Source organism: Argentina silus (genome assembly GCF_951799395.1).
Source record: "Argentina silus genome assembly, chromosome: 13".
Lineage (NCBI taxonomy): Eukaryota > Metazoa > Chordata > Actinopteri > Argentiniformes > Argentinidae > Argentina > Argentina silus.
The window spans coordinates 17,286,745-17,309,457 of NC_139667.1; the positions used below are offsets into that span (position 1 = coordinate 17,286,745).

Genomic DNA, 22,713 nt, shown 5'->3' on the forward strand with positions numbered 1-22,713 from the left:
GGACAGTGAAAAGCCGTGACCGAGTAGCGCGGCCACTGCATCCACGTAGAGGCGGCGGTGCCAGGTGGGCAGCCGAGGTGGACGAGCGGAGTGATCTTGCAGGGGTTTGGGGGCTAACCATTGCTTGCAAGTAGGGAGGGGCTGTTCCCTTTGCCGCCCGGTAGGCAAGCACCAGGGTCTTGAATTTGATGCAAGCTGCTACCGGGAGCCAGCGGAGGGTGCAGAGGAGGGGCGTGACATGGGAGAATTTGGGGAGATTGAACACCAGACAAGCGGCAGCATTCTGGATGAGCTGATTTTAATATGCTGTAGTTTTTTCTCATATGTTTAGATAACTCACATGTTTGTAATGAAATCCCTTTGTTAATTTTAGCACATTTGATCCAAGTTTGGAATAATAATATTTTCTGGTGTCAAGTTGTAGGGTCCTGCCACTTGGGGGTCAAGTTAGTCCGGGCTTGTATCCCCCAGGTCAGTGCCTACTGTGAAGAAGTGGCATAAGCATTTTACCACTTTCTGAAAGGAATTCCTAATACAGTAGGCCCGTGTTTAAAAGGAAGAAGCGGGAGAAATGTTTAAGTGCAATCTGACATGAATAAGCATAAGCCAGCTTTGATAATGCAACCTATTGTTACAGAATAAAGTTAGGAATTTTCATGCGAGACAGGAGTATTGGTATTGGACAGGATATTGTTAGCTGCCTAAACCAGGTAGCAGTAAGGGTTTGTAGTAAACATGAGGTAAAGTTTATCAGTATCTGTAACTATCTATCTATCGTAGCCTACCAACCAACATCACATGGAAAGAAACATGTGAGCTGGCCGAGCAGTTGGCTCTTTCAACTAGCAGAGATTTGTCTTGCTGCGAAATTATGGTGACTGTATCAATTTCCCGACAGATTCACTGCATAAACTTCCAGCTGATTTAGCCTCATTTGTTATTGATTAGATATGGTAATATCATTGTAGATAGTCGGTGGTCAGCTTCCAATAAAAAAAAGTGTTCATAGATTTACTTCTGTACATCAGATAATAGTGGTTTTATTTGAATACAACAAAATAACCACAGCGTTTTCAATGCGTCTCTATCAGTTGGAGGGCAACCCGCCCAACATCTGACAAATTGAATGTTTGCAGAGCCTATTGTGATGCTGAATGATAACAACCTATATTGGACAGCAGAAGACGACTGACATCAGCCCACAGTCGCTGATAAATTCGCTCACCTTCCCCCACTCCTCTCGCTGTCCATCAAAGACCTTTGAAAAGAGAGTTTGTTCTGTTTAAATAAATTGCTGAACCCTCATCATCCATGGTTCTATGATCGGTCTAATGAGACTAGGGGGTCTATAAGGGCGTGTACATGTTAATATAGCCTCAATAGGCTATGTTACGTATGTTGCCATACTACCTCTATCTTAGCTCACTGCTTAATATATTAAATATTTTTTAACACAACCATTTTATTATTTTTGTTATGTAAAATGTAATTGATTACAATATATGCAACAAAATATGCAACATTTTGGCTCCTGCTAAATCAATGTTTGCAAATAAATTTTCAATACAGGAATTAGTTAAATTAAGACTCTTACTGTTCTAGGGGAGGAGTGGACTTAGATGTAGCATTCGAATTTCAACTCTTGCCATGTGACGCTTTTGTTTGTTCGTGGGAAACTATTTGAGCTTGTTGTAAGTGGAGCTCAAGCAAGCACTCACTGGAGCTGTAGCAAAATGTGTAGCCTACAGATCATGACATGAATGTCACACATATCAAGAACTGTCCAAGGCTACAGCAATGATATGACATCTATATGAAAGTTATTCATTTGTAGCCAACTATGATGCATGTTATGCCAGACAGGGGTGCAAAAGAACAGTAAAATACCGACAGGTAGGCAACTATGAATGACTCGTTGGATATGGGCAGTGAAACAGTAAAAATATAATTTGTTCACAGATGAACAGTTGTGAGTTTTATATATTAGGCTATAGCCTACTGAGTAATATGAATAATCGCATGTCAACATGACAGCTTACTTTCACTGATCACAGTAGATGACAAGGCTTATATACTATACTCTCCCTCGCTGTCCCTCATTCTAGCCCCACCTGCTTGCCTCCTTGACACAATTCTCTAAGTATTCTTTAAGTCGAACGGCGCAGCTGACGGTCAGGGGAAAGGACAGCTGGTTCACTCGTACGCAAAATCATCCATCACATGTTCAAGGGACAAGGCTTAAAACAGTTTTACACTCCTCCATAGTTAAACAGTGTGACATGATCGTATCACTCGGTCGCTCTGTATCTAGCCTACCTATGGGGGGATTTGATAAGTCATGGGCTCCCTGCCATATTGGTATTTGAATGTTATAGTAATTTAAACCCCAGGCAGGGACCTATACAGAGCTAATTACGCCAATCTTGTTGAATGTATTGCCATTCTCATTAAATAAATGGTTAAACTGACTGAAATGTTCTATTCAAATAGCTTCAAAAAATATATGTTTGGGCTAAAGATCAGAGCCAAACAATTTCTTACCTTAGTGTTGTTTAGCTGGGCCAGTCCAGTGCAGGCGTTAGCCAGCAGAAAATCTCCACTCAGGACGGCCATCTTGTTGCCAAACTGCATGTCCTTCAGGGGGCCATCAGAATTCGTCCACTCCTTGAGATTAACAATCCCACGATGAACCAGAAAGGCAGTGTGGATGAGTTCTGTGATTTCAGCAAGATTGCGTTGGCTGCATGGGAACAAAAATACAGAGTTAATGGAACAATCAAATCAGCACACCCCTAACTTTTTTTCTCTTTTTCTTTTTACAAAATAACAATTTTGACCTACTTCTACAATAGCAAAGTAGTACGATTGAAGAAAAAAACAATGAAGATCAAGGCACTCTCTTCAATTGCAATGTCAGGGAGTGAAACAAAGCATCAAGCAATCTTAAAGTGTCATAATAAATTTAGGGCTGTCAAACGATTAAAGAAATTAATCAAGTAAATCAAGTAAATTGCATGATTTTCAAATTCCAAGATATTTTTATGTAAAAAAAACCCAATTATATTAAATTGTAGGTATACTGTTCTTGGATTTAGTAATCTATCATCAGATGACTGTTTGTTACAACTTTCCTGACAGTTTATGATGGTGCTCAGAATATAGATGGTGTACACAATGGAAGCTCACCCACCAGCTAGCAACCAAACTCACGTGGCACAAGAGAAAGTAGCTAGGCTAGTGACTAATTCAATCTCTTGTTGGCGAACCAAACTAGAGAGAACTTTGCTCGGTAAGAGTGAAGCCTGAATCAGCAAAAACAATAAAAAGAGCAAAACCCAAATGTGAAGGTCAGCCACTGCATGCTACACCGTGAAGCCCTAGTCGCAAAAGCAATGCCACCCGGTTTAACAGAAGTTCTAGAACAAGCTATCAAAGTAGTTAACTACATAAAGTCACGTCCACTGAAGTCGTGCGGCAAGGCTGGTGGCAAGGCTGGGCAAGGTGCTGTCCCATTTCTATGTGCTCCGAAATGAACTGGCACAGTTTTTAACAGAGTACGACTTGCCCCACAAAGAGCAGATAAATGACAAATCCTGGTGGGCCAAGATCGCCTACCTGTCAGATATTTTCAGCCATTTAAACAAACTGAATACCAAAATGCAGGGAAGGAAAACGTTCTCACGGCCACGGACAAACTGAAAGGTTTCCGGTCCAAACTTACACTGTGGCAAAAGAGAGTGGCATGCGAGAACCTAGATATGTTCCCATTAATAGCTGATGACCCCGCGTGCAAGACAGCAGCTATATTGAAAGAGATAGCAGCTCATCTGAATATGCTCGAGGAGAGATTTGACTCATATTTTCCAACAAACAAAGACAACCACCACGATTGGATCTGTGATCCTTTCAACTCGCTATCGTCAGAATCTGCAAAACAGCTGCCAATCAAAGCCCAAGAGGAGGTGGCAGATCTCGGGATGGATCCCACTTTGAAAGTTTGGAGACATGGGTTTGGATGCATTTTGGCTGCTTAGGGCACATGAATACCCAACTCTGTCAGACTGTGCCATCAGTGTCCTGTTACCTTTCCCTACATCTTACCTCTGTGAGCTGGCCTTCTCATACCTTTAATATTATTAATCATTCATGAAATACATGAAGAGCAAGAGTAGGCACCACATGTCAGTGGAGCAGGACCTGCACATCACGCTCTCGTCAATCTGTCCCCGCATCCAAAGACTTGGATGCATGTGTCCCACTGATTGCAGATGTCCAACAAAGCACTTGTGATTTGTTTGTTATAAATTGCCTAAATGCTACTCCTTTCAGCATCCCTAAGTTACTTCATCGTTTTACAACAAACGATAATTGCATTTTTATGATTAAGATTATTTAATTTAATTGATGTTGCAATTAGGCCTTTTCATATGAATTTGCTGTGTTTTCCAGCATGTGACCAAGCCTTACCTTTTTATAGGAGTAGGTCGTTTTTTGTCAATATCATATCATCAATTGTTCATATTAATAAACAGGTGTTATGCAAACATTTATTTTCATTTTTGTGGGTAGGGGAGCCTTGGAATAAAATCACTGTAAAGCGGTGCCATGGTTTTAAAACGTTTGTGAACCACTGCCATCGTGAGATGTCAAACCGAATTACCCGAAATGTATTTATTTTCTCACTTCATCCCTCACATTTTCTCACTTCATCTATCACTAACAAAAATAGATAAGCCTTACAAATGCTAAGTTTTAATAACAACTACTGTTGATTTTCAGATAAAAGACCTGAAAGTAGTGAAGTATGAATGGAGCCTTTAACGTGCCCTTAGGGAGACTATAATCAAATGTTGATTCAGTTATTGCTGTGGATAATTAGGTCCCTCTCCATATGGGCTGAGCCTGCCATAGTGAGACAGAGGGATCTGTCAAAGTAGGGTTGAGTGTGGTGATGGCCACTTAAGCCCATCTTTCACCCAGTGATAAAAATGCCCTGATGAGATATTTCAATTTCAGTTGCCTGTCAATGCTGTGTTCTTACCAATTTCTGTACACATACATGTCTGGCTGCCAGGTAATTGTGTGTTTGACGGTCTCTCATAGTTGTTATTTAAAATGCTAGAATGTCATTCATTTCTCTTCTCAATCACATCCATTGTCCCCTATCAGCCTAGAGTAGACGATTTTGGCCCACTTTGCTGTCTAAAAGGCGCAGGACTCAAATGTGTCATGGTAGACTGAAAGTTAGGGGTGTGCATGATAATTGAGTTGCTATTTTATGATGGTTGCCATGAGCAGTGAATCGAAATATACTTAGACAGGTCCAGTATTTAGGATATGAGCTTTGAAATAGTGCTATATGGCCATGATAAATTGTTAGTGATCAGGGAATGAGATTGCATGATTTTTACGTTTTGGTTATTTACAAGAATATCCACATATTTCCTGCTAATAAAAAAAAAGATATCTTATTAATATTTCAATTGTGGACACAGAGGGCAGCAAAGCGTAACACTACATGCTGGATTTCAGAATGTGTTCTAGCTGTGTCTTACTTTCATTCTTGGATTTAAAAGAAGCTGCATACACCATTGTTTCATGACTCAATTAATCAATTAAAGCCACAATCTGTAGTTTGAAAAAACAACAAAATGTCAGCCAGCCACAAAACTGAGGAATGGAGTTGGAAACGAAAATTCATAGACAGCACTCTGCAAGGACTGACAGTGGCATAGACATGGGAGTTTTAAACATATTTTGAAGCTATATAATGTTTGTTACATTCCTGTCATATGCAAACATTGGAGTAAAACATGATAGGGTAAGACAGTTGTATTAAGGTCATGAGGCATCTTTATATCCAAAAATTGCTTCATGAATTATGGATTGTGGCTTTAACTGGTCATATTCCTAACAGCAACCCAGGCTATGGGAACAATGCATTGTGACTGTAGCATAAGTATAGAGCAGGTAGCCTACACTGGAACTAATAATGAAGGTCTCAGATCATGTGAGACATACACACGTAGATAAATAATTACTTTGACATGGAGGGCTATTCTGATAGACATGCTTTGAGATTTCAAGCAAACCCCCCTTGGACCCCTGTAGAATCCTTGCCCAGGCTATGCCTCAGATCCACAAATTATGATAAGCAGCAGTGGAGCCCGGGGAGGGAAAAGGGGAGAAGGGGGCTTGTGTATAAATAGCTTTGGCGCCCAGTTGCATAGCAACTGATGCCATCTTGCTGAGGTGTTCCGCCCCCTAACACGCCCCTTGTCCTGAGTGTTCTGTTCCATTTTCCTCCCTTCACAGGGTCGACATCACTGTGAAATACAGCTGTGTATGTGTGTGTGTGTGTGTGTGTGTGTGCGTGCAAGGGACTGAGAGAATAAGTAAGCCTGTGTGTGTTTTTGTGTGTTTCTGTGTGTGTGAGTGTGTTTATGTTTATGAGTGAGTCTGTGTGCAAAAAAACCCAACAACAACTAACAAACTAGCAAAATCAGCTGGAAAGCTAGTGATTTTTTACATAAGTGACTTGGCAAAAAAAACAATTTTCTTTTGCATTTCCTTCATTTAACAAGTCAGTAGGGCCACACATAGCCTATGAGTGCCTGTATAAAAATAAATAAATAAAATAACCGATTTTCAAGTAGATTTTTCTCCTACGAGTACCTGTTCAAACCAAATCGCTTTAGAAACAAGCCTTGTCTCTCATGTTATCAGTATAGAATCTTGGTCTTTGTGATACTTACCAAAAAATTAAATGAGGTTGAAATGCTGTTTTGCAGTCTCTTCTTGTGGGATCTAATTTTTCATTATAGGCAATTGTACCTTTCATTATGGCGGCTCATACCTTTTTTAATTGGTAAGGCACTTGCCAAGTTTTTGGAGGAGTACAGGCTAATACGGTGGCTTCGTAAAGTCCTCAGACCCCTTCACTTTTTTCACATTTTGTTGTGTTAGACTCAAGTTAAAATGGATTAAAAAAGTGTTTTTGCTATCAATCCACACACAATACCCAATAATGACAAAGTGAAAACACGTTTTTAGATTTTTAAATTTCTGCAAATGTATTAAAATTTAAATACAGAAATATCTAATTTACATACATATTCAGACCCTTTGCTATGACATTCTCACAATTAGCTCAAAGGCAAAAATGTCATCAACAAGTCACTCAATAAGTTTAATTGAGTCCATCTTAATGCAACAGTTCATGTGATTTTGGAATTAATATCTTTGTTTTTATAGGGACTCTGATTTGCATAGGAATCAATTACACACTGTGAGGATCAGGTTTTCATTACAAACTGAGCAATTGAAGAGGAACAAAACTGCTCAGGTATGCTACCCTGAGGCCTGGGGAGACGTACACAAATCTACAAAGTTGAATGACGAAGAGGAAAAAGCTCAGTCGGTGGGACAACGTCATCTCAGTCACTCTACAAAATTGGTCTATAGCCAAGTGGCCAAAAATAATCCCTTAATGGAAAATAATCTCTCACATCCATAATTGTGTTTGCAACAATGAATTCAAGTGAAATCACATAAACTATTATCCTTGCACTCAGATAGACTTGTTGAGTGACTTGTTAAAGACATTTTTGCATTAGAGCAAATTTTAAGAGTGTCATAGGAAAGGGTCTGAATACTTATGTACATTAGGTATTTCTGTATTTAAATTTTAACCCTAAAAACATGTTTTCACTTTGTCATTATGGGGTATTGTGTGAGGATTGATGGCAAAAATAAATACATTTAATACATTTTAAATTGAGTCTATAACACAACAAAATGAGGAAAAAGTGAAGGTGTCTGAATACTTTCCAAAGCCACTGTATATAGCCTATGCACCCATGTTTCAAATGTGTGCTCAGTGTGCGCATTAAAACAGCTGCCAATCAAAGCCCAAGAGGAGGTGGCAGATCTTGGGATGGATCGCACTTTGAAAGTTTGGAGACATGGGTTTGGATGCATTTTGGCTGCTTAGGGCACATGAATACCCAACTCTGTCAGACTGTGCCATCAGTGTCCTGTTACCCTTCCCTACATCTTACCTCTGTGAGCTGGCCTTCTCATACGTGAAATACATGAAGAGCAAGAGGAGGCACCACATGTCAGTGGAGCAGGACCTGCACATCACGCTCTCGTCAATCTCTCCCCGCATCCAAAGACTTGGACACTTTAAAATGTCATTGTCTGATGCCTTGAAATGTGAAATTTTTCAAACTTGCACCGCCAGGGGTTCCATTAACCGGCAATAATCTGTAATTTACAGATTTTTAGAAGCATTCAAAATGCCATCAGTCATTTTGACAGACACAAATATTGCCGGAAAAGCATTTAAAGGGGCACGAACTAACTATAATTAAAACAGCAAAGAATCTGTGAAAAACAGCCTACTGTTATTTTAGTCCCGCCGATGCTATCATTATGATTACTAACCAGTGTCATCTCTGGTCTACATCATCAGGCTGGCATGCCTTCATCATTCTATTGCATTCTAACTGATGAAGTGAAGCAGTGAAGCTAATTTATAGTTTGAAATGTGAATTTACTCAATATAACTTTCTCTAATAATAATTCAGTAGAGTTTGGTTGCCAATATCTCTCATCTGGGGATTTTTTGGTGCCCTGAGCCCTGATCGGTAAACATGTAACAAATATAATGAGGGGTCAAAATGGACTGTAACCTCGTCCATCATGGTGGCGGATTAAGATTTATTCTACCGGAACTCCTGTGCACCGCCATCATTCATGTGTCAAGATGTTTTTAAAGTGTGCAATGTACGTGTGATTTACTGCAAAGTCATGAACGTGCATGCATGCGTTCTGTAGCTTCTTGAGGACGTATCTGCGTAAAGCACCCCTCGCTGGGGGTCTTACCAAGCCATTCATTGTCAGTCACATCCCTGTTAAAAGTAATAGAAAGCCCACACGTGGTTAAGTCAAGCCCCACCTGGTGCCTTATACATTGATACTGTGATTGTCTGAAATCTCAAACACTGCTCAACTCACCGCCACCTGCCAGCACTGCTTGTAGATAGTGTACCTCAGAGAGAGATACATCATTTATCATTGTTGTTGTGATGTTTTTCAACATTTTCACAGCAAATTATTGAATATGCCTATATAGACCCTGTGTATAGGCCTACCCTTTCAGTTAGATCTATGAAACCTCAAATTTCGAAAATCTTTTCACTCTCAGTCAATGCACGAATATTTAAATGCTAAGAATTCCCTTATCCATTTAGGCATCCATTCCAACATTCATCACCCCGAATCCATCAGATTCTCTTCAGCTCTGGCTCTGTGTCTAATGCCCTGGTGAGCCATAAGCAACCGGCACTAGAGTGGGAGACGTTTTACAAATGCTGCCTGTCAGAAGGGAGGAGAGCATACCCCTGGGGGTATCAATCAATCCTCTCCCAATCAGTTCATCAATGCAGGTGCTAATGAGCCCATGTTCTGGTGGGGGTGAAAGAGGGGAGATAAAATCAGAAAAGAGAGAGAGAGAGAGAGAGAGAGAGAGAGAGGGGTGGGGGGCAAATGAGGTGACCCTGCTGGCATTTCTACATCTTTGCTTTGCATGTGTGCGAGAGAGAGAGAGAGAGAGAGAGAGAAAGAAAGAGATCATGTAATTATCACATATGATTGTGTATGCAAATGTCAAAGTGCTGAGATGTGTTGCATGACATACTGAGAGCACAATTGTCACAAAACTGAGTGCAACATTAAACATTATACATATACTTGCATTATACAGTAGGTCAGAGTTTAAGAGGTTGATGCTTCTGCAAAGATATTGCCGGGGTACGGTGGCAGTAAACTAGCCTTCTCCAAACACTTTATTTGAGGTGTTTCACTTCGTCAATACAACCCCCAGGGGGCTTAGTTGAGCAAATCTAATGGATGAAACAGTAGCTCATATATGTCTTTACTTGCCCAATTTGTGAGTTGATATTAATTATATATTTTAATTGTATTAGTTTTATTGTAATTCCTTTTTTAAATTCTGAATTAACAATCATGGTGAAGAGTACTGTAACGCAAAGAGTGCAGTTTGTGTCATTAGTTTTCCGCCCTGGTACCTGGTACCGCCCTGAAATACGTTCAATGTGAAATACGTTCAATGTGAACTTGTGGTATTCACATTGAACGTATTTCACATGATTGATTAATGAAAGCTCTCATTTCAATCAAAAAAAGTTTACATGCCATGTGCAATGACGCGAACTAATCTGACAAGGGTGTCAAAGTATAATGAATGGGGGCAGGCAAGTGGGGCTAGAATGACGGACAGGGAGGGAGAGTATTGCAGATCAGCCCTTCTCACATACTGTGATCAGTGAAAGTAAGCTATCATGCTGACATGCGTTTATTCAAATTATTCAGTAGGCTATAGCCTAATATATAAAACTCTGTTTATGTGTAAACAAATAATCTTTTCACTGTTTTACTGCCCGGACCCAATAAGTCATGTTGGTATTTTACTTCTTTTTTTTTGCCCCTGTCTGTCATATTATGCATCATAGTTGGCTACAAATGACTAACTTTCATATAGGTGCCATATCATTACTGTAGCCTTGCACAGTTCTTGATATGTGTGACATTCATTATCTGTAGGCTACACATTTTGGTGCAGCTCCTTTGTGTGCTTGCTTGAGGTATTGCATTTCTTAGTTTTAATAGAGAATTTCAAACTTTCTTAAGTGATGTTGATGCTGAATACGGGGACCTGCTCTACCATTCAGAAGTGCGCTGGCTAAGTCGCGGCTCCGTGCTTTGGCGGTTTTATTCTCTGAGATCAGAGATCGACCAGTTTTTGAAAGAGAAGGACCGACCTCTTCACCAGCTGAGTGACCCTCTATGGTTGGCTGACCTGGCGTTTTTAGTTGATCTTACTGATCACCTTAACACACTGAACAAGAGCCTACAAGGCAAAGACCAACTTGTACCGCAGCTTTGCTCGCACATGAAAGCATTCTGTGTGAAGCTCCGACTCTTTGAGACACAATTACGCATCTTCAATGTTGCGCACTTCCCCACACTGTCTGAAATCAAATCTGCTTTTCCAAAGGCCGATCTCTCTGATAAAAAGGGGAAATATGTGTCTGTGATCACATCTCTCATGACAGAATTTTCTCAGCGCTTCCAAGATTTTTCTGTCATTAAGAAAGAAATCAGGCTGTTCGCGACTCCCTTCCTGATAAACGCAGAAGAAGTGGAAGAGAGTCTGCAATTAGAATTCATAGAAATGCAGTGTGATGATTCTCTGAAGAATCAAAATCAGCTTCTCTCCTTGCCTGACTTCTACCAGAGCTTGGAAAAAGCCACGTTTCCTCTGATGAGACGCCACGCGAAACGAATGATGAGTCTGTTCGGCTCAACATACATATGTGAGCAAACATTTTCTCTGATGACGCTGAACAAAAGCAGATTGAGAACCAAAATGACCGACGACCATCTCTGTGACGTCTTTCGCATCTCAACCACCAAACTGACTCCTGACCTGGCAGCCATCCTGCAGGCCGAAGCGCAACTTCATTGCTCCCACTGACAGCAACGCTGTTCTCGTTATAGGTGAGTTCAAAATATATTACACAGTATCCATGTGTTATTAAGCCCAATTACTTAATAAATGTAGTAATTTTTTTTAAATGAAGCATTTTTTTTAACAAATATTAGTTGATCTGTTAACAAGCCAAACAACTTATTTTCATAACAAGCTTGAAATATATATATATATATATATATTTATTTTTTATCCCCCCTCCCCACCCCATACAGGGCTGTCAAGGGGGACCACCATCCAGAAGCAATCAGAGGCTGCTGTTTAGAGAATGAGCTGCCAACCCTTTTTGTTCTAAAAATAATAGAAAACCCATTCATGAAAAGCTGTGATATAGGCTGATTGATTTTGCTAACTTTAATAAACTAGGTGAGGCAATATACACCTCACCTTGAGTGAGGGGCCCAGCTGTTTGTATATTTTTCCATATGTGGCCCTCAGTGAAAAAAGTTTGGACACCCCTGTATTAGTTCATAGAAGATTGACATGCAAACATTGATTTTACTGTAGCCAAAATGTTGCATATTTTAGAGAACCTTTACATCATGAAAATAATCAAATGGCTGTGTTAATTTATGCATTTCAAATTATTTTTAGGCTACCCTGCTTGGAAGTGTGGGCTTTAGAAGTAGCCTAACCAGTGCGACATCTAGGCAAGAAGAGTTGCTATCAGTATATTAAGGAGTGAGCTAAGAAAACCAGAGTGCCAACATGGCACCTTCACTATGTGCGGAGGAGTAAGGTGTGAATTACCATTACCATAGATGAAGACAAAAGGGCGTTAACTGCTTAAACCAAGCTTCCTTGGGACATGACTTGTTTATAAAGCTTCAGGTCTACTGCTTGTCCTTGGTCTGACAGGTAGCAATCTTTTACTGTCTTTCTAGTGCTCCCGACAATTCGTCTGAGATTACTTGAGTCAACTGTTTGCACAGCGATTTGTGGAGTCGACTCCATTGGGTCAGCCCTAGTACAGTGATCTAAAGTCTAGATATCAAAATGAACTTCTTGCTCAGATCTGAAAACAGAAAAAATAAGCTTCTCACATAAATGTAAGGACCTATTGTCGCGCTTACTTTCCCTGTCCCACAAAATAAGTATAACATTGCAAATTCAAATTTGTTATGTACAATATTCTAAAGACCTGCATCACCAGACTGGGAGCTTTGCTGTTTCAAAAAGGACGTATTTAAGTGCTTTTGGAGCCTTTGTTTCACAGTTGCATGTGTGCCCCCATTTCTTCTATTGTAGAGTGATAAGGGTATAGCTGGTGCCAGTAAGTTTCTCAAAACCAAGTGAAATCACAAAAAAGTGTCTGTAGTCTTCTACAACATACATCAAAAAATAGAGATGTGGTTAAAGGGTCAGCAGGTAGCCTAGAGGTTAGAGCTGGTTCGATCCCCACTCCAGGAGGGAGCCGGATGTGAGCTGGTAACTGGAAGGTTACTGGCATCATATCTAAGGTGCCTACCACTGCCGTTGTGCCCTTGAGCAAGGCACTTAACCCCTAACTGCTCCAGGTTCATCAACAAATCACTCAATAAGTTGAATTGAGTCCATCTTAATGCAAGGATAATAGTTCATGTAATTTTGGAATTAATATATATCTTTGTTTTTATAGGGTCTCTGATTTGCATAGGAATTAATTATACACTGTGGATTAGGATGTTACTACCAACTCAGCAAATTTCATAATTTTCTCTTGATCCTGACCAACTCCCCAGTCCCTGCCAGTGACAAACAAACCCATAACTTGATGCAGCTACCACTATTCTTCACAGGAGCGGAAACTGCATTGCATGTGCTGGATTTGCACCAAACTTAATGCGTTGTAGTAAAACCAAATCAGAAACACATTTCCAGCCACTTTCTTTCCTGTACCACTTGAATTCATTGTTGCAAACACAATTATGGATATGAGATTGATTATTTTCCATTAAGGGATTTTTTTTGGCCACTTGGTTATAGACCAATTTTGTAGAGTGACTGAGGATGATGTTGTCCCATCGACTGTGCTTTTTCCTCTCCACCATTCAACTTTGTTGATTTTTTGTAAGTCTCCCCAGGCCTCAGGGTCGCATTCCTGAGCAGTTTTGTTCCTCTCCATTTGCTCAGTTTGTAATAACAACCTGATCCACACAGTGTGTAATTGGTTACTATAAAAATCAGAGACCCTATAAAAACAAAAATATTAATTCCAAAATTACATGAACTATTATCCTTGCATTAAGATGGACTCAATTCAACTTATTGAATGATTTGTTGATAACATGTTTGCATTTTAGCTCATTTTAAGAGTGTCATAGCAAAGGGTCTGAATACTTATGTACATTAAGTATTTCTGTATTTCAATTTTAATAAATGTACTTAAGTTAAAAAAAAAATATATATATATATATATATATATATTTTGTGGATTGATGGCAAATTCTTCTAATTTAATACATTTTAAATTGAGTCTATAACACAACTAAATGTGTCTGAATACTTTCCGTGAGTATTTAATTTCACAATTAATTTCAAGCAATCAACCAGAGAGATATGAAATCAGGGTTTCCCGGCAAAATGAAGCTCTTCTGATTACTATTCAATTAAAATGGAGATGACAGCACTTCACTCTTATACAAATTTTGATTGTGACATATGTCCATCTGATTTCATTGGTTTGCAAATGGTTAACAACAGTTACTAGATGAAGAGGATTTGTACAAGCCTGGATGAGTTGGGGGACAGGACCAAAGGACCAAAGCACTGACACACTTTGTGAGATCATGAGCAGCAGTAGTAGAACATGTTTGCTTTGGCTGGCTCATTAGAACTGTACTATGTTGGGCATTCATTAATAATTTGACATAGAAAGTTGCTGTACACAGGAAGTAAAAAAGTCTTATGCACATACCTCATCTGTTCTCATGACTCAAACACAAAAAGCGGTGAATCAGAAGAACCAAGACTAACAGTCTTTTCAAACAATCTCAAGGGCATGGCAATTCTGCCAATATGAAAATCATGTCTGTGCAACCTCCACAGCCTGATCTACAGCAAGATGTCATATTATTAGGATTGTTATGAAGGATTTTTGCATTGATCATGTATTGGAAGAAAACATTTTTTATTGCAAAATGATATTCTGTTCTTCCGATGACACTGAGATTTCTGCCTCTGATCTGATTGCCCAGAAGATGTCAAATGAATTATAGCTTTTATGATTGATCTAATAAATGCAAATTTCATAAAAACATATGAAAAAATATGAATGTCTCACACTTGATAGTTCATGTTTATTGGATATTTATAAACATTTTTAAAATTAAAAATGAGTGAGGAAATTGGGGAAAATGGGCTATGATCTCAGAGAGTTAACTACCGCATGCAAATTAAACAAAATGTTTGTTACCTGGGGTAAATACCGCTGACCATGTCCTGAGGAAGGAGATCGGAGGCCGTGTGGCTCGGTCCTGCTGCTTTAGACATAAGCAGGACCACCAGCCCCCGCATCTGTAGATTGTTTCTGCTGTCATAAACGAAACCCCTGGGGAGAGGAATAAGCATGAATGAGACCCACATTCAAAAAAAGGCCATCAACACTTTTTTTTATTTTATTCTATGGATCAGGTGGACACAAAAGGGAAAGTGGCGGACTGAGGGATTGAACCCCCAAGTATCTCTAGAGGTGATGTGTGGACTGTAGACAGCAGCAATACCACTGGACCAAACTCAGACACACACTTTTTTCTTTTATGAGAATACCACCTGGTTTATTACCTTGAGTTGATTTATCCAGCTGCTACACCACACACATAAAATCCACATTTGTGATAGAGTTGATATATTCCTCTTGTAGTCAAGACTAGATAGATACAGTGTATTGTGGATGTGCTCTGTTACATAAACATTCAAAAGAAGACTTAAAAGGGATAGTTTACTCTAAAATCAAATGTTTTAAATTTTCCACATAGTCTCACTACAGCGGAATACATTAAGACATCTGTTATGTCTATATCCTGCAACTAATACATTTGGGATTGAGTGAGCCTGTTCTCCAGTCTGAGTAAGTTAGTTTAATCTTGTTTCTAGTCAGAGTGCTGTTAGTAGTAGTTTGGTTTGCTGTGGCTATCCTGCCTTAAGCCTGTTAGTAGTTTCTATTGGAAGCCATCTGTTTGAACTCAATTGCTGTGAAGTGCTGTCAATCTCCAGTGGGAGGGCCTAAACACTATCCTGCCAGGTATTTAACTCCTGCTCACCCTGGACCAGGACTAATACATTTGGGATTGAGTGAGTGGTGAAACCTGTCTTGTCGTTAACTGATCATCAGGTGGAAGGGGCTGCTACCCTGCTAGTCATCAGCACAGAATCTACATTTATATTGTGACGATCGCAGAGCGACAGCCTCTGCGAAAGCCTCCTGAAACGAAGACGAAGGAGTCTATCTGTGGAGTCCATCGAGGAAGGCCATACTGCTAAGTATTTTTATTCTATTTTGATAATTTTCATTACCCTGAGTGTATTGAGCCTACCTATATCCTACATTTCCCACTAACCCTCTCCCTCTATACCGGCAAAAAATCACAATGTGCTTTCTCCCCATTCCTGTTATTTCATCCATCAGGAGGACACATCGACACTACACCTCCACCCGCAACCCTTCCAACCTAATCTACCCACCATGCTCAACTGACCACGACCTCACTGTCACAGGAAGACTTTGGAACTGCCAATCAGCGGTCTGGAAAGCAGAGGCTATCTCAGCCAATGCCTGCTTCATGTCTCTCCACTTCCTTGCTCTCACAGAGACATGGATTACACCGGATAACACAGCTACTCCTGCAGCCCTCTCTGATGCCTACTTCTTTTCTCATTCCCCTAGACTCTCTGGTCGAGGAGAAGGAACAGGACTCCTCATCTCGCCAAAGTGGTCACATAATGTCCTTCCCCTGTCACACCTGTCCATATCCACCTTTGAATTCCATGCTGTTTCTATCACTTCCCCAGTCAAACTTCACATTGTTGTTATCTATCGTCCACCAGGTCAGCTTGGCCACTTCTTAGATGAGATGGATGTCCTTCTCAGCTTCTTCCCTGAGGACGGCACACTGCTCACAATACTGGGTGACTTCAACATCCAGTCGGAGAAGCTTCACTCGTCTGGAGCACTTGACCTTCTCTCCTCCTTCGGCCTTACCCTGTCCCACTCAAGGCGGGCAATCAGCTCAACCATGTCTTCACAAGATCCTCCCATACCTCAAACCTCACTGTTACCCTTCTTCCGGTTTCTGATCATCATTTCGTATCCTTCTCCTTCCCTCTCAAATGCTCACCCTCCCAGCCAGTCTTTACCCCCACTGTATCCTCTCATCGCAACCTGCGCACCCTCTCACTCATCCACTCTCTCTTCCTCTGTCTTATCCGCCCTACCCTCTGTTGAATCCTTCTCTCTTCTGTCCACTGATGCAGCTTCCTCCACCCTCCTGTCCTCTCTTTCCTCATCCTTCGACTCTCTCTGTCTACAGATCTCAAGGCCAGCACCATCCACTCCACACGCTCCCTGGCTGTCTGAAACCCTGCAAGCTTATAGAATAGGGCTCTGGGCAGCTGGGAGAAAATAGAGAAAATCTGGCCTTCCTGATGATCGGATAGACCCTTACCTCTCTCTCCTCCTCAACTACACATCATCTGCATCAGCTGCTAAAGCTTTACCATTTACCATTCCAAAATTCAATCCTCTGTCTCTGACCCAAGGAAACTGTTCTCCACATTTTCCTCACTCCTCAACCCTCCTCCTCCCCCTCCTCCCTGTCTGCCAATGACTTTGTCACCTACTTTGAAAAGAAGATTGACGACATTAGCAGCTCCTTCCCTCTACCTCTCACCAACAATGCTACCTTTCCTCCCAAACCCACTGTGCAACACCCAGTTGGTTTATCAGATTTCTCCTCCCTCTCCCCTGATGATGTTCTAAAACTGGTCACATCCAAGCGGGCAACCACCTGCCCCCTCAATCCTATCCCCTCCCTCCTTCTCCAATCCATCTCCAAAGACCTCCTTCCTTTCCTTACCACCTTAATTAATTCCTCTCTATCCACAGGATCTGTCCCAGCTGCCTTCAAGACAGCTAGAGTCAAGCCTCTTCTCAAGAAACCAACTCTTGACCCGTCTGCTGTCCATAACTACAGACCGGTATCCCTTCTCTCTAAAACCCTTGAACATGTCTCTAAGCAACTGTCTAACTACCTCCTTCAGAAAAACTTCCTTGACCCTCACCAGTCCGGCTTTAAAGCTGGGCACTCTACTGAAACTGCTCTCCTCGCTGTCACAGAGGTCCTCCACTCCGTTCGAGCTTCCTCCCTCTCCTCTGTTCTCATTCTTCTGGACCTGTCTGCTGCATTCGACACAGTAAACCACCCGATCCTTCTCTCCACCCTCTCAGAATTGGGCATCTCTGGCTCTGCACTCTCCTGGTTTGCATCCTACCTGGCCGGTCGCTCCTACCAGGTGACGTGGAGAGGATCGTTGTCCTCTCCACGAGCCCTCACCACTGGGGTCCCCCAGGGCTCTGTCCTTGGGCCTTTACTGTTCTCTCTCTATACCAAATCTCTTGGCTCTCTAACGTCTTCACAAGGTTTCTCCTACCACGCGGCAAAGGGAACAGCCCCTCCCTACTTGCAAGCAATGGTTAGCCCTCAAACCCCTGCATGACCACACTGCTTTTCCACCTTGGCTGCCCGCCTGGCACCGCCGCTTCTACGTGGATGCAGCGGCCGCGCCACTCGGTCACAGCTTTTCATTGTCCTGGTGCCCCGCTGGTGGAATGAGCTTCCCACTACTGTCAGGACTGCAGAGTCACTACCGATCTTCCGCCGTAGATTGAAAACCCATCTCTTCAGGCTACATCTTAACAGTCCCTCTTAAAGACCTCTTCACCCCCACTACCCCCCCTGTACTAACCCTAACCCCAACCCTAGAGACCTCTTCACCCCCACTACCCCCCTGTACAAGTTCTCTCCTGTTAATAAAAAAAAAAGAAAAAAAAAAGGCTTCTGGCATTACGACTGCCAATGGCCCCTTGTGTGAGCATTGATTACTTTGTCTCATGATGACTGTTGGATAGATGATTCACTTACTTAAACAAATGTATTTGTTGTAAGTCGGTTTGGATGAAGGCGTCTGCTAAATGGCATAAATGTAAATGTAATTTAATGTAACTTGCAGCAGCCATGAGTGAGCATTTTCTATTTCTCAATTGAAGTAGAGGGAGTACACATTACAATGCTTTACAAACCATCAACATGTTGTTCAAGTATTTCCAAAATGTCTTGCATAGTGACTTTACTGTATGTCTGCAGGGGCCATACATATGGGTGTCAGGTCCGTACTACACAATTCTGTTACAGCGAGTACCCCATTTGTGACTGCACAGTATTCAGGCACCCCCATTTCAATGCAGGGGTTTTGCAGCACAAACCTATTGGACTATGCTCGCACTGGAGGATCTGCCCGCCCACCCTTTCTAAAGCACCTTTCCTGAAAGACAGTGAAATAATAGCAAATAGGATCTAAGATAAGTGGCATTTTTGACTACGTACATTCAATGTTTTAGGGAATATTTAGAATTTAGTCATGCGTAAAGCACTCACTACGCCTACTCCAACATGTTTAGTTGTATGAGGGATTATCAATTGAATGTGGAATGGCTGATTATCCCAATCCCCTTGACAAATCCACCCAAGACTCCCATTTACCCCCTAGTTGGCAAAAAGCTGCTGCCCGTGGGATTTTAGTGGAAGCAAATTGGAGCAGGCTATGGACATAAAATGCATGCAATATGCATAAAAATTAAAGAAATATGGTTTAAGGGTGAACTATCCCTTTAATGAAGACAGACACTATAAAAAGAGAAAAAAAATCCATTTTGACTAAAATGGAATATAGGATACTTTTGGATACCAGGCTGTGCAGTAATTGTATGGAAATGAGACGAGAGACACTATGCTAATGAGGTTGTACAGTACATAGCTCTCCTTCCCCTCTCTCTCGCTCTCTTTGGTGCCCAAAACTCCCTTTAACCTCTCACATTGCCACTAAGCCAACAAAATGGTTAATTGCTGCATCATGATGGTGACTCATAGACAAGGTCAACAGACTGGTGAAGAGAACTGCCTTTCAAGATCCCCATTAATTTCCCTGCTTGGTCAAAGATTATTTGGCCACATTGTAAATTGTAGCTACAACACCTCTACACTGAGATTAGCTCCTGCATTTTCTTTTTGGTATAAAAATTGCTTTGATTTTATAAAAATGTTTCATAGTTAATTTTAAGTGACAACCAGGAGGCACAGCTATCGGGGGTGAGGGATGCTGAAGATTAGATTTACAAAATTGCAAAGAGGGGACAACTGCAACTTTAATTGAAGAGCAGAATCAAATTGCTCCTAAATGCTTTAAACAAAGAGATTAAATGTGACGACACTAAATCAGTCATTTATGCTGAGTCCATATTGATCAGCTGTGGTACAACAACGGCTGCCAGCACGGGGCCACACACAATTTGAGCAGAGCTGCTGCTCTAGTGCTGGCTGCTGTATGTGGAGATGAAATATCTTGCCTCCCACGGGAGCAGTTAGACAGTGCACCTCTAATCCTGTCCCTAGGGAGCCCCTTGTGCCATGAATCACACTCTCGTTAGAAGCCCGGAGTAGACACGCAGTGCCGCCCACTTCGCTCCTACCCAGACACCAGCCTCTGCAAAACGTAGCTCCCACATCTCCCCTTGACCCAGCCCTGCACCACAGGGAAGAGAGAGAGAGACGCAGCAAGGTGGGGAGGAGAGACAGAAAGAATGAAGGGAGGGGGAATAGAGAGAGATACAGTAAGTATGATAGATAAGTTCAAGTTTGGTCATATGAACTGGGATACAGGGGATTGTATGACAGTACAATAAACATTTTACTCGCAAACTCTCCTCTTTGAAAACAGGAATAGGAAAGCCATAAGCCTAATTAGATCAGTAAAGACCAGCGAAACCCACATTAAATAAGTTGTAGTCAAAAGTATTTTCCAATGCTTGGAACCGAATGCACACTGGGTTGAATAGTGATGTCTTTGTGAAAATAGAAATATGAATTTGGGTAGATCTATAGTAGAAGGGCTAAATCTCTGATAGGGATATGCCTAATCAACTGAATTGATGGATCTTTAAATCCAATAATCAGAAATTGACCAATGAAAATATAGCCTAACCATTTCATAATGACATACAGAATATTTCTGATTTTAAACCCATAGTTTGTAAACTTCAAATCATTCAATTAATCATTGTTGCTGATGAATTATTGTCATGCACCTTCCCACTCTCTAGTAGCTCTTTCATAGGAATATCATCACACTGCTGAATAGCCTTCATCATTATTACAAGAAATACAGCATATAACCTATATACAGTACAACTCCCACTCCCGCAAAATCTTCATACCAGCAGGGGCACTAATGAGAGTAAAGAGAAAATATGTGGGGTCCAATTGGAGATTTCCCTAAACAGCAATCTGACTGATTCCCATGGACAGTATCTATCTATCTATCAAAGTTAACATGTTAATTCCTGTGATAAAAAACTGCGTTTTTTAACAGCGTTAACACAATTTCTCCAGTTTGTACCAGTTTTATTTTAGCTGAGCGCACATGGATTCGATTTATGATTGATTGCGTTTGACATGAATAGCCTCAGCAAGCAATGAGCATATTCTCTGATATTGATCAACAATCGGTGCTTATTTTTTGCAGCTGGTGATTTGTAGATCAGTGATTCTGTGCAGCACCTTGTTCAAACCGACCATCAAACGGGGAGGCTGTATTGGAAGGAAACAGACCTTTGCAAGCTGTGTACGGTCGAGGGCAGATGCTCAAAGGGCAGTTGTGTGCACTGTCTGTGCCCAATGTGGTTGTAACTAGTTTTCTATGAAACATGGCAGCCAACTTACCAATAACCGACCACTGCATTCCGTGATTCTCACTGACAGTGATTATTTATGGAATATTTTCATAAACGAAATAAACAGGCATCATGAACCAAGCTTTCCAGTGGCGTACATTTACTGTCTTGCTAGTTATCTCTTATGGTTATAATTAAGTGTATTGTTCACCAGCCGTTCAGTTTATGATGTATTTTGTCCCCTGAAACTAGCTAGCTGGATTGTTAGATTTGGTTGTGCATAAAAACGTCTGACCATCATGTCCATCTCATGACTGAAATAAACCTTTATTTTTGGTAGGAAATAAACTGTTTCTAAATGCATACAGTCCACTGCAATTAGTTAGCTGGTGTGTTTACAGTTTAGTTGTGCTAAAATGTTTGTGATTAATTAGCATGGTTAGTTCATGATGCACTGTTTAGAACTGACGGAGGGGGTGAACATCGACGCACATTTTTGTTATAGTTGCCAAACATAGCTAGACAGGTGGAAGATTAAGCACCTCATCATACTGCAAAAAATCGAATGGGAAAGCTGTTATCAACGTCAGCTCAATGAATTTCGGATTTTGTGGGTCATTTCTGCTACATGAATAGCTGCAATTTCACGTACTAAATAGGACCTACAGTACACATTATGGTTAGTATACACTATATGCTTTAAGTAGACAGGACGCAGGATGAATATTCGGACACAGCCTGTGACTACTACCAGAAGTCAAGTTGTCATACACACATCCCTTTGTGAAGGTGCTAGGGAAATTGTTGTTACAAAGATGTTAACATGTTATGAAATAATTTCAAGTAATCTACAAAGGGTATTTTGACAAACTAGCAGGTAAAATGACTGGTAATACAGTAGGACTGCAAAACCAAATGTTCTGTCCCTGTGGGACAAGTCTGTAGCCTGAATATGGCAGATGATTAATATGTATGCCAGTCTCCACGCCATGGCACATCAATCAATCATAAACCCCCTCCTGCAAAGGGGTGGAGCAAGAATGAGTGCAGGGAGAGATGGAGAGAAGGAGAGAGATACAGAGAGGGAGAGAGAGAGATGGGTTGTCCTCATTTTAATAGTTGCAGACCTATGTATGTTTGCCACAATCCATCCTATTTTTTCCTCAAAGGCTTTACCAAAACTAGCTCATACGTCAGCCCCTTCAGGGAAAGG

At 41.1% G+C, this 22,713-nt stretch overlaps 1 protein-coding gene across 2 annotated transcripts in view; it reads right to left on the reverse strand.

Annotated features, from left to right (window-relative positions):
* pdss2 (prenyl (decaprenyl) diphosphate synthase, subunit 2) overlaps positions 1-22,713 on the reverse strand; it is a 48,469-nt gene that overhangs the window by 18,916 nt on the left and 6,840 nt on the right. The window contains exons 2-3 of one of the 2 annotated variants that reach the window (XM_083683781.1): positions 14,973-15,107; positions 2,542-2,740 (exon numbers count right to left, since the gene is read on the reverse strand). In XM_083683781.1, the coding sequence (XP_083539907.1) occupies positions 2,542-2,740; positions 14,973-15,107 (334 nt within the window). The remainder of the gene's footprint in view (positions 1-2,541; positions 2,741-14,972; positions 15,108-22,713) is intronic. The other variant, XM_083683782.1, reaches the window with a different exon arrangement.